Source organism: Ranitomeya imitator, chromosome 2, assembly GCF_032444005.1.
Source record: "Ranitomeya imitator isolate aRanImi1 chromosome 2, aRanImi1.pri, whole genome shotgun sequence".
NCBI lineage: Eukaryota > Metazoa > Chordata > Amphibia > Anura > Dendrobatidae > Ranitomeya > Ranitomeya imitator.
In genome coordinates this window covers 721,945,625-721,958,398 of record NC_091283.1, presented here as the reverse complement: position 1 = coordinate 721,958,398, position 12,774 = coordinate 721,945,625, and the positions used below count along the sequence as shown (strand labels likewise).

General features: G+C 42.1%; 1 protein-coding gene across 1 annotated transcript in view; it reads left to right on the top strand.

Annotated features, from left to right (window-relative positions):
* Window positions 1-2,093: 2,093 nt before the first annotated feature.
* Window positions 2,094-12,774, top strand: part of SNCG (synuclein gamma) — a 29,440-nt gene continuing 18,759 nt past the window's right edge. The window contains exons 1-3 of the mRNA XM_069753180.1: window positions 2,094-2,835; window positions 9,901-9,942; window positions 12,262-12,389. Coding sequence (XP_069609281.1) covers window positions 2,715-2,835; window positions 9,901-9,942; window positions 12,262-12,389 — 291 coding nt within the window. The 5' untranslated portion in view covers window positions 2,094-2,714. The remainder of the gene's footprint in view (window positions 2,836-9,900; window positions 9,943-12,261; window positions 12,390-12,774) is intronic.

Sequence of the window (12,774 nt, the reverse complement as noted above, 5' to 3'; positions counted from 1 at the left end):
AGTTGCCTACCATGCAGGTACTGTCCCAGGACAGAGAGTAAAAGAGGACCTTGTCAGGAAAAAACAGGCAGCAAGGGACCATTAATCAGCGCATAGTGGAAGGCTCCCAATCTAGCCTGGCAAAGGGAATCCCACTCGTTTTCAGACTGCCTGGACTCCATTGACACCTGTTGTGGGCACCCTGGACTGAGGCTGTCCACATCAGTAATCCAGGTAAAGAAACTGCATCCCCGTGTCCTCCGTTTATTTGCCGGCATTCACCATCCTTGCCCACTACACCGGGAGTCCTGGGGACCCAGCTTCATCTGTGGGAAGTTACACCAACAAAAAAAATTGCAGGTTAGCACATATATAGATTTTAAAAAGGAGCAAATGGAAAAAATGAACACAGTGCAAATGGAAAACTGGTGCAAAACACTAAAAAGTCGCAAAACAAGCTGGCGCACGAGCAATAATGAATCGGTGCCATTAGTTTTTGCTCAGTTTGTAAGAAAAGGTCAAAAAATGCATTCTGAATATACTTCTAAATTAGACTGCTAATATTTTAATTTTATTGCTATATGGCATGTGAGAGTTAGTTTAGGCCAAGATTACGGCAGTTATTGGTGGAGCCAGGTCTTATGGTCACTTTTGTGGTTTTATTATTATAGGATATTCTCCAGAGGGTCACATTGAATCATTTTGTCTTTACGCTGTGATAGAAAAATCCACTATAAAGCTAAATTCTCACAAGCGTACCCAAAAGTGTACATTTTTCACTAAGAAACTGAGAATTTTTCATCTGTATTGTTTTCCTTATGTCCAGTTTTAGCATCTGTACGACGTCCATATGACATCCATCTTTATACAACACCAGCTACAAAAATGTATAAGACCAAATACAGCTTCCTAAGCTTCTGTAAATCAGATGCAACAATGAAGATCCGATTTTTTGGCGCTCCTACAGACTTGAATATGCGAGTCTCATCCAAATACAGAAGAGACTGGCGCATGCTACAAGTGAATAAATGATAATCTGAACAGCTCTATTGAATATCGTTAGACCTAACCCTGTCAGTGCCATGTCAGATTTTTACATGGACAGCACTTAAACGGAAAATACAGTCGTGGGAACAGACCCTTACAATGAAAGGTGCTCTATGTTGGCCCAGTTACACCCAATATCGGCATCTGTCACCAACATTTAGGTGATCGTTCACTTGGCTGAACAGTCAGTTGATCACTAGGACCTTTTGAGGTCACATTAATCTCTATATATGTAACATTCACTTTCGCAATCTCTTCTGTATACGAAATACTGAACAGAAAAGGAAACTCCCCGTTGAATGTGATCTGATTTTCAATTTTTTGGGAGAAATGGAAAAAAAATATCTTTATCTTCTCCATTCTGTCATTACGTGGAAATCCGACTGCACTCAGATGTCATCCGAGTGCAGTCCGTTGCTTTTTACTCACTGACTTGCATGGCGTGGTGCGATCTGATAATTGGATACAACTTGCGCATGCTGCAAGTTTTCCTTTGGTTTTGCTGATTGCAAGAAAAAAAATCGGACATGTACTTGACCCAATAGAATAACTTTGGTCCGAGGGTGATCCAATGTTTTGTCGGATCGCACTTAAACTGAAAATATGGGCATGTGTACGAGCTCTAATAACGGTGGGTGTGACCGTATGACCCAGCCTAAATATTCAAACACCATAGAAAGCATTTACAAGTATTAAGCAAATGTTCCCCATATTTTTCGAATAAACGTGGACTATATCCCATAGTTCCATATAATGGCATCACTGCATAGCGGAGGAGCAGGGCAGATATGTAATCAGGCCTATGTAGCATCCTATAGACAAAGCAATCATGCTCTGCGGTAGTGGGTGTGTGGCGCAGCTGCTCGGGAGGGGCGATAACTCACATTAGGCTTTTAGTGTCCATTATATTAGACATTGCTTTATTGGCCGCAGGGAAGATCTGCTCTCCAAGCATGCAAATGTGACATCACTCTGCAGCAAAATGCACCTGATGTGATGTGTGTACCTCCTATGCTGATACTGCCATACATTGCTGCTTATACAGTGCGGTGGGCGGATATATCTTTGGCTTACATGTGTAGCATCCGCCTGTAACCCATATACGTTCCTGATGTTTCCTATCATTATCATCTGTATGATATATTTTACTTTATCAGTCGTTTCATCCCATCTTTTGCTTTCCCCCCACTCTTTTCAGCCTATCTATACCATTTTAAAGATTTGAATATTGAAATGCACTTCTAATTCCTTTTGGAAAGGGTTAAAAAGCCCTTTAGTCTCCCTGTACACACAGATTCCATCTAGAAAGTGCAGATCTTGCTTGTACAGCATCTCCCCTGCAACTGCAGCTTGTCCTTGAAGGAGTGCAGCATACTGCAGCCCAGCAATTCTCCAGCCTGGAAAGGATCCAGTGGTCCATGTGCCTCTCCCTCCTCCCCATCCTTCTCCATCCTCCAGCTCCTCCTCCTCCCTAGCCCCCTGTCCCACCTAACTCTGGCATTATTAATATTTTACAGCCGGCTAGTCCTGGTCATTGGTCAGACTGCAGTGCAGCACTTTGATAAGAAGCTGGAGAAAAATCTTAAAACTATCCCACTGCCACCGCCGTACTGAACACCGACACATCTCCAGCAGGACTCAGGTCAGGCTAAGGGTCTCTCCGACTTTGCTAGATTTATAAAGGCAGCATGGATGTCTTCAAGAAAGGCTTTTCCATGGCTAAGGAAGGTGTGGTGGCTGCTGCAGAGAAGACCAAGCAGGGTGTGACAGAGGCTGCAGAGAAGACCAAAGAGGGGGTCATGTATGTAGGTGAGTGACTACCAGTGAGGATATGCTGTGCTCCTGCAATTCTCACACTAATGACCTTGACTTTAACAGTCACACAGCCCTGCCCTGCCCAACCCATTAGTTACTAAAGTATTGGCACATTACAGCAAAATGATCGCTGTAGCACTGGCTCTACTGAGCATTTATTAAATGAGTGGTTCCTGGGATTTTTTTTTCAATATTTTAATTAATCAAATTTAATAAATGACAACAGACTAACAGGACAACATCATAAAACTATCTCTATACAATAAGATGCATGGGATAGTGATGTAGCAGCATTGAGTCTGTCCTTTTCATATGATAATGCAGTAATATATATATGTATATATATGTATATACCATATATATATATGTGTGTATATACATATTCATATATATATATATATATATATATATAGATATTTATACATATATATGCATGCTTCTATATTCATATATATATATTTATATATACATATATACACCTATATATACATATCTACATAGATATATATATATATATATACTGTATATATAGTTATGCACACATACATATCTATCTATATCTATATACATACATATGTCAATATTGTCTCTCTATATATATACACACACACACACATATATATATATATATATATATATATATATATTGAGATGGAAAGACATATTTAGTGGTTAACGTACATAACAATGACAAAGCTAAACAGCAGGAGTGTGGCCAGAAGAGGTTTGGTTGGACATGTGCCCTGGTGGCTGTTGGGGGTCTTTCTTGCCAGGATACCCTGAATACAGGGCTAGGGCGGTAAATATAATAGAACTAGTGAAAAAAAGCCTAGTTGTGAATGAATATGAAATATGATGTATTTCCTGAGATTTACCATAGATGTGCCCTCTGATCCTACCGTCCCATCATGAAATGACTGCAGGCTCCCAGGGAACATTATTAGGTTTCTTCTCATTATGGGGTACGCTTCATGGCTCCTATCAGATAAGCAAAAAGGGGCCAATTATCCATCCACGTGTGAACTGTCCAAAGTGCTGATCTCTGGCTACAAATTCGCTGCCCAGTTTCTCCCTCCAATTGCAAAACCCCCTCACAAGTGTGAACGATGTTAAAAGTTTGCAATGCAAAACTGTAATGTCAGCTCTTTCATCTAATTCTGTTTTAGCCCGAGTCGTGAAGTTTGTGGATAATTGGCATTATGCTGGCACTATATGAGCAGGGGGATTTGCAGTAGCTAGGTAGAAGAATGGTAGATGTGAAAAAACCTGAGAAAGTCACTTTATAGGAATATTCTGCATTGTGCTGACTGTGTTTTGACAACATCTGACAGATCTCAGGACTTTGCAGGGTTACTAGGTGCGGCAGATGAATCAATGAGGAGGGTTGAGCTGGGTGCGGCAAATATATTGCAGAGATGTCATTATTATTTGACATGTGCTTTTTTCTGTATATTAATATGTTTATTAGCAATGCAAAGTATGCTTCAGAATAGTCTAAGAATGCAGAGCATGTCCTATATCTATATCTATCCATCTACCTATGTATGATCTATGTCATACTATCCCTGTTAATATTTTTATAAATTATGTTTTTTTTAGAAAATCATAATTCATATGTAAATAAAGCTGAAAAATGACCTTCTCATTGGAGTATTGTGGATAGAGGCTTAATGCTAAACTCCTGGAGCGGGGACCGAAATAGCTGCATCATCATCATCAATGTCATCACAGTGCCCCTTGTGGCTCACTATGGTAGTACAAGAAGAGCTGACTCATTGGGCCTTTAGCGTCATACTCAAACTTCGGCACATTGGATTTACCAATGGGGATGATATCAGCTCTTTATAGTAAAGAAATGCTGTAGAAATAATTATGATAGAAAGTTCATCAATATATTTAATATTGTGAATTACAGAATAATTAATAATTAATATATTTGACATAACATCAGTGTATCCCCGACTCGCCACCCATTTGTTCATCCATCTCTTGAGTAGACTTAAAGGTCCTCATGCACATTAGATTAAAGTCACACCTAACCCTTTGATTTCTGGGCTACTGGGCCGACCATCTCAGGTGTATAGGCTTCTTCTGACTCACTTGGAAAGATGATATTGGAGGAGAGAAGGATTGGCTGCATTGTGTTACAACATCAGATCCTTTTTGTTGGTGTATTTGGAGCATTAGAAGCCTACAAATAGTAGTATATGTAGCCCATGCCTAAAGGATAAATCTCCGAGCAAGTCAATATTGTCAGAGCCCAATACAGAAATACACATAAACATCAAAACGAACATTTCAGTGATAAAAGGGAATCTGGTTCTGTAACCTCATTTTGCTAATGTAGTTTCGTCATAGAAGCCAGAATCAATCTATCTGAAAGCTCCTGACACATTGCTGCAAGATGAAACACGTCAGCCCTGGCGTCTCAGTGTCCATTCACCAGTGAATCTGCAGAGATTTGGGTGCGGCTACCATGCCCTGTTCAAGCCAATTATCTCCACACCTACAGGAAACCTCATTACTCTGGGAAAGTAAGGTAGTACGAAACGAGGGCACGTACGTTCCACCTGTGCCATGAGCTGATGCTGCAATTAGGCAGTCATGGGGGGATTTATAATATATTGGCGATATTACAGTACTGAGCGTACCGAAGGGAGAGACAAAACATCGATCTAGGGAAATCATTCCAGCTACTCAAACAACATGAATAAAACATTCATCACTGAAAAAGTCCTTCATCTGATAGTCTGGCATCCAATAGTCCAGAAATTATGTAATAGTTGTCTGTACAAAGCTTCAAGATAATCTCTATTCTCACAAGATCAGAACAAGAAAAACAACAGAAATATACTCCGAACGATAAGATGGCCAATACAACTTATAAAATTCAGAAGTAAAATAAATATCAAGACAAGATGGTTACTGTAATATTTACTTCTTCCTCTTCATCATCATCATCTTCTTCTTCTGTTCCTGTGACATTTAACCTTATAAAAGGTAACGTTGTTGGAACTGAGTGCTGGAGTGACCGACAGGCTGTCAAATGAACAGACAGATTTAAAAGGAATTCTACGTTATTCAAGTGTTTTTGTTCGGATCCTCCATGGATAACCTGAATAGAGGGCGCTCCACTGCTGGGACCCTCAGAGATCAGCTCTGATCTATGTGATATCTGGTGACAAGGGTTTGATTTCCCTACAAAGTCACTAGAGGGAAAGAGGAGAATTACACAAATCCTATTGAAATTATTGATCTGTCCATTTAATATCTGATCAAGCTGAGTCCTTCAGTTTGAGTGAAAATGTTTGGAGCCAATCCATGCTTTGGCCAATAGACACAATTCTTACTTGTGAACCTTTTCTTTTCATTGTCCATGGTACAAGTCTAGTATTGCAATTCAGTGGCATATTCATCACGTGGCTCCTTGTTTGTAAAAAAATACCCTTTTTCAATATTGTTCAATACTTTGAAAGGGTTACTCTACACTTGTGTATTGATGGACACAGGGTCCACAAGGTAGGCCATCAATGTAAGATTGGTGGGTTCTGAGACCCGACACTCCCATCGATAAGCTTTCTTGGTGCTGTCAGAGGCCGGATATTAGCAGTAAGACATTAACACAGCTCCATCATCAGTGTAGTGGCCATGACCAAGTACTGCAGATCCATTCATTTGAATAGGAACAGATGTGCAGTGCCCAACTGCAGCCGCTACACAGTTGATGGAGCTGTGCTGTTTAATTTGTCAACTGCTAACATCCAGCCACTGATAACAGCTGATCAGTGGGGCAGTCAAGTGTTGGTGCTCCCTCTATCTGATATTGATGAGTATCCTGTGCACAGGTTACCCATATAAAATAGGGGGAGCAACCCTTTAGATTAGAATTTCCCTTATAGGATATTTAAAAAAATTACACCAGACAATCCCTTTAATTATCAACTAGGTGACACCACTACATGAAATAACTATATAACATGACCACTATATTACTTTAATGGCATAGTTTTGAGATATCCCTGCAATATTTACAACTAGAGGACATGATAATTATGTAATACTAGATGGTGGCCCGATTCTAACGCATCGGGTATTCTAGAATATGTATGTATATAGCAGCCACATAGTATATAGCACAGGCCACGTAGTATATAGGAGTACTACGAGGCCTGTGGTATATATCATGTGGCTGCTATATACATACATACATATTGTAGAATACCTGATGCGTTAATATAGGCCATGCAGTAAATAACACAGCCCACGTAGTATATAACACAGCCCACACAGTATATAGCAGCCACGCAGTATATAGCAGCCACGCAGTATATAGCAGCCATGCAGTATATAACACAGCCCACATAGTATGTAACATTGGCCCCACGCAATATATAGCACAGCCCACATGGTATCTAACAGTGGCCAGTAGTATATAACACGCAGTATAGAACACAGCCACATGGTATATAGCAGCCATGTAGTATATAACGCAGTTCACGCTGTTTAAAACACAGCCCACATAGTGTCTAACACTGGCCAGGTAGTATAAAGCAGCCACGCGGTATCTAACACAGCCCACGTAGTATTTAGCAGTGTGGGCACCATATCCCTGTTAAAAAAATAATTAAAATAAAAAATAGTTATATACCCGCCCGCTGGGATCCAGCGTAGATCCAGCGAACCTCTGGCGATGCGCGCGTGGCTACCGCCATCTTTCGCTCCCAGGATGCATTGCGAAATTACCCAGATCACTTAGAGGTCTTGCAAGACCGCTAAGTCTTCTGGGTAGTTTCGCAATGTATCTCTGGGAACGGAAGATGGCGGCAGGCGCGAGCGCATCGTCGGACTACGGAAGGTGAGAAGAGCAGGTTTTTTTTTTTTTAAATTATTTTTAACATTAGATCTTTTTACTATTGATGCTGCTTAGGCAGCATCAATAGTAAAAACTTGGTCACACAGGGTTAATAGCGGCCGTAACGGAGTGAGTTACCCGCGGCATAACGTGGTCCATTACCGCTGGCATTAACCCTGTGTGAGCGGTGATTGGGGGGGAGTATGGAGCGGGCGCCGGGCACTGACTGCAGGGGAGTAGGGAGGGACTAATCGGACTGTGGCCATCGCTGATTGGCACAGGATTTAAATCCCACTTTGCTGATTGATCGCTCTGGCTGGGCGCGACCAATCAACGACAATGGCGCAGGATTTAAATCCCGCTTCGCTGATTGGGCGCTACCAAATCCCGCGCCAAAGTCACTGATTGATCGGGCGCGCCGGCTGGGCGCGACCAATCAGCAAAGCGGGATTCAAATCCCGTGCCAAGGTCACTGATTGGTAGCGCGTGCCGCCTGGGCACGACCAGTCAGCGAAGCGGGATTCAAATCCCATGCCAATGTCGCTGATTCGTCGCGCCGGCTGGGTGCGAGCAATCAGCGAAGCGGGATTTAAATCCTGCGCCAATGTCGCTGATTCGTCGCGCTGACTGGGCGCGACCAGTCAGCGAAGCGGGATTCAAATCCCACACCAATGTCGCTGATACATCGCGCCTGCTGGGTGCGAGCAATCAGCGAAGTGGGATTTAAATCCTGCACCAATGTCGCTGATTGGTCGCGTGTGCCGGCTGGGCGCGACCAATCAGTGAAGTGAGATTCAAATCCTGCACCAATGTTGCTGATTCGTCGTGCTGGCTGGGCACGAGCAATCAGTGAAGCGGGATTTAAATCCCGTGCCAATGTCACTGATTGGTCGCGCGCGCCGGCTGGGCCTGACCAATCAGCGAAGCGGAATTTAAATCCCGCGCCAATGTGGTTGATTGTGTGTGACCAATCAGCAAAGCAGGATTTAAATCCCGTGGCAATGTCGCTGATTGGTCGCGCAGCGCATTGCGTTCTCGCGAGATGATGACGTAGTGGTCTCTTGAGACCGCAATGCATGGACCGGTCACCGGAGCGTCACGAGGAGTGGGAAAGGCCTGGGCTGGATCCAGAAGGTGAGTATATAATGATTTTTTTTTTTATTATTTTTAACATTAGATCTTTTTACTATTGATGCTCATAGGCACCATCAATAGTAAAAAGTTGGTCACACAGGGTTAATAGCAGCTTTAACGGAGAGCGCTACACCGCGGCATAACGCAGTCCATTAGCGCTGCCATTAACCCTGTGTGAGCGCTGACTGCACGGGAGTATGGAGCGGGCACTGACTGCAGGGAGGAAGGAGTGGCCATGTTGCCACCGGACTGTGCCCGTCGCTGATTGGTCGTGGCAATGGTCGTGGGCGTTTTGCCACGACCAATCAGCGACTTGGATTTCCATGACAGACAGAGGCCGCGACCAATGAAAATCTGTGACAAAAAGGTAGACAGACAGACAGACGGAAGTGACCCTTAGACAATTATATAGTAGATATGGAGGATCACTATATACCTGCAATTCATTAAAGTTCTGCCCACCCCTGAAAATTTCAGAGACTGTCCCGTGTGCTATAAAATGCATAAAAGTAATAACAACCATTACTGATCACTCACTCTTTGTCTTCAAACGCTGTCAGACGGTTATGTGACTGCAGCAGCCAATCACTTGCAGCAGCGGTGTCCAAAGCATGAACAAAGCGATCAGTGATTAGGTGCAGCAGTCCCAAGTCCAGAATATGACATACACCCTATTTCCATTCTACGTGACATACAGGCTGCATGGTATCTTAAGATGGTGAAGTACAGTACAGGAGTCCTTATTCAGATCTTCATTATAGCAATGGACAACAGGTAAGTGAAGAAACAACGACCCAAACCCTCAAAATCAGACTACTCGGTGAGAAAGCATGAGAAGCATGTGCTCCATTTGGTGAAATTAATTTTAAACATTTACATTCATTTAGTGAAAAAATATGTATATTCCATAGGAGAAGAGTAAAAGAGCCAAATATAGATAAAGAACCCCAATTACATACAGTGACGGTATGTCCCATGTCCTTGGGAAATTGTGCTCTTGTCTTCAATTAAAAAACTATTTTCCAAATGCCTTGCGTAACTGCGTGATACATTATCTCAATTTTGTTTCATAGGAGCCAAAACTAAGGAGGGTGTGGTGCAGAGTGTGAATACAGGTAGGTCACATTATCACTCATATGGATCTAGTGTTTGTTACAAGTCTCTTCTACTGTATATCAGGCTTTCAATGTGGTCAAAAAGGATATTTCCACCTTTGCAACCATACAGTATGTACCACGCTAATTCATCTTCAATAAAAAAATAAAAATTCTCTGCCCATTTTGTGACTGCAGCTCCTATGCAGACTAATGAGTTGCCGTGATCACAGAAAACACATACAGTACAGACCAAAAGTTTGGACACACCTTCTCATTTAATGATTTTTCTTTATTTTCATAACTATGAAAATTGTAAATTCACACTGAAGGCATCAAAACAATGAATTAACACATGTGGAATTATATACTTAACAAAAAAGTGTGAAACAACTGAAAATATGTCTTATATTCTAGGTTCTTCAAAGTAGCCACCTTTTGCTTTGATGACTGCTTTGCACACTCTTTGCCTTCAATTTTGAATAAATCCCCAACAGTGTCACCAGCAAAGCACCCCCACACCATCACACCTCCTCCTCCATGCGTCACGGTGGGAACCAGGCATGTAGAGTCCATCCGTTCACCTTTTCTGCGTCGCACAAAGACACGGTGGTTGGAACCAAAGATCTCAAATTTGGACTCATCAGACCAAACCACATATTTCCACTGGTCTAATGTCCATTCCTTGTGTTCTTTAGCCCAAACAAGTCTCTTCTTGTTACCTGTCCTTAGCAGTGGTTTCCTAGCAGCTCTTTTACCATGAAGGCCTGCTGCACAAAGTCTCCTCTTAACAGTTGTTGTAGAGATGTGTCTGCTGCTAGAACTCTGTGTGGCATTGACCTGGTCTCTAATCTGAACTGCTGTTAACCTGCGATTTCTGAGGCTGGTGACTCGGAAAAACGTATCCTCAGAAGCAGACGTGACTCTTGGTCTTTCTTTCCTGGGTGGTCCTCATGTGAGCCAGTTTCTTTGTAGCGTTTGATGGTTTTTGCCACTGCACTTGTGGAGACTTTCAAAGTTTTCCCAATTTTTCGGACTGACTGACCTTCATTTCTTAAAGTAATGATGGCCACTCGTTTTTCTTTACTTAGCTGCTTTTTTCTTGCCATAATACAAATTCTAACAGTCTATTCAGTAGGGCTATCAGCTGTGTATCCACCAGACTTCTGCACAACACAACTGATGGTCCCAACCCCATTTATAAGGCAAGAAATCCCACTTATTAAACCTGACAGGGCACACCTGTGAAGTGAAAACCATTCCAGGTGACTACCTCTTGAAGCTCATCAAGAGAATGCCAAGAGTGTGCAAAGCAGTCATCAAAGCAAAAGGTGGCTACTTTGAAGAACCTAGAATATAAGACATAATTTCAGTTGTTTCACATTTTTTTGCTAAGTATATAATTCCACATGTGTAAATTCATAGTTTTAATGCCTTCGGTGTGAATTTACAGTTTTCATAGTCATGAAAATATAGAAAAATCTTTAAATGAGAAGGTGTGTCCAAACTTTTGGTCTGTACTGTATACTATTATGCAGCGTGATCCATCAATCATGCATTATTCCATTCACTTCTTTGCTCAGCTACTAAATATATGTAGTTATTTACCAAGGAGACATAAGTCTTCATGGATGCTGCAAACACAAAACCATACTGTATTTTAACACAAAACTGTTTTACTAATGTGAGCATAAATTAGGAAGGGTGGGAGTTTTCCTGGGGGAGAATGTGGTATGGTCAGGGGCGATTGGAAAGACGTGAACCCGATTTCAAGGGGACGTACAGTATATCAATATAATGCAAGGGTGCAAGGTTTCCCAGAAATGGGCCATCTAATTTAAGCAAATGGCGCGTATTTTTTCAAGCGTCATCAGAGATAAGGAGACTTCCGTTGACAATTGGCATGAATGGGTGCATTCTTTTTTTACTTTGATGTATTGGGGTAATATTTCTGCTAATCCAGGCAAAAAGCACTGACATAAATAAGTGCATGTGATATAGACTGTAGAGCAAAGACATAAGCCATAGCAAATGCTACATAAGCAGACCAGATGGCCTAATTTGTGGGGGGCACAGTGACCCTGCAGCTTCCCCCTCGGTTACTTGTCCTGCATAGTAGAGTTAACACAATATACTATTGGACATTTCACACCTAAGTAAATGTCAGGTCTGATATCTCTTGTAAACTATTTATAGATAATGTTTTTTGTGACTTCATTAGCAATAAAGTAAGGGAAATTATTGATAGCCAAAACACTGTACTCAGGGAAAGGTCCTGCTGTGGTGAAGGAAGCGACTATGCAAATATTTACTCCTCATTTCTTTTGTTGTCATTTTTAGTTGCTGAGAAGACCAAAGAACAAGCCAGCGTGGTGGGAGGAACAGTAGTCACCGGGGCAAACCAAGTGGCAGCAAAGACTGTAGAAGGAGCAGAAAACATTGTAACTTCAGCCGGCGTTGTAAAAAAGGTGATGTGTTCTGTAGAGCTGAGCAATGGTGATTACTCATAAACGTAAATGATAAAGCAGAGGATCTATACGGAATGATGAAGAAGGGATCAATATAGATCTTTACACAGGGGAATAGCTGCAGAAGGAGCAAAGGTTGTTGTCACACCAAGGTCGGATTTCTACAGGGTCCTAAAGGGTCCCCAACCCCACACAAAAATACCAATGTTGTATTAAGTCTACGTTCACACTAGCGTTATGCTAGTTTGTGTCGGGCGACGCAGCGGCAACGCATGCGTCATGCGCCCCTATATTTAACATGGGGGACGCATGCGTTTTTTTTTGTTGCGTTGTGCGACGCATGCGTCTTTTTTGCCGCTAGCGTCGGACCAAGAAAACGCAACAA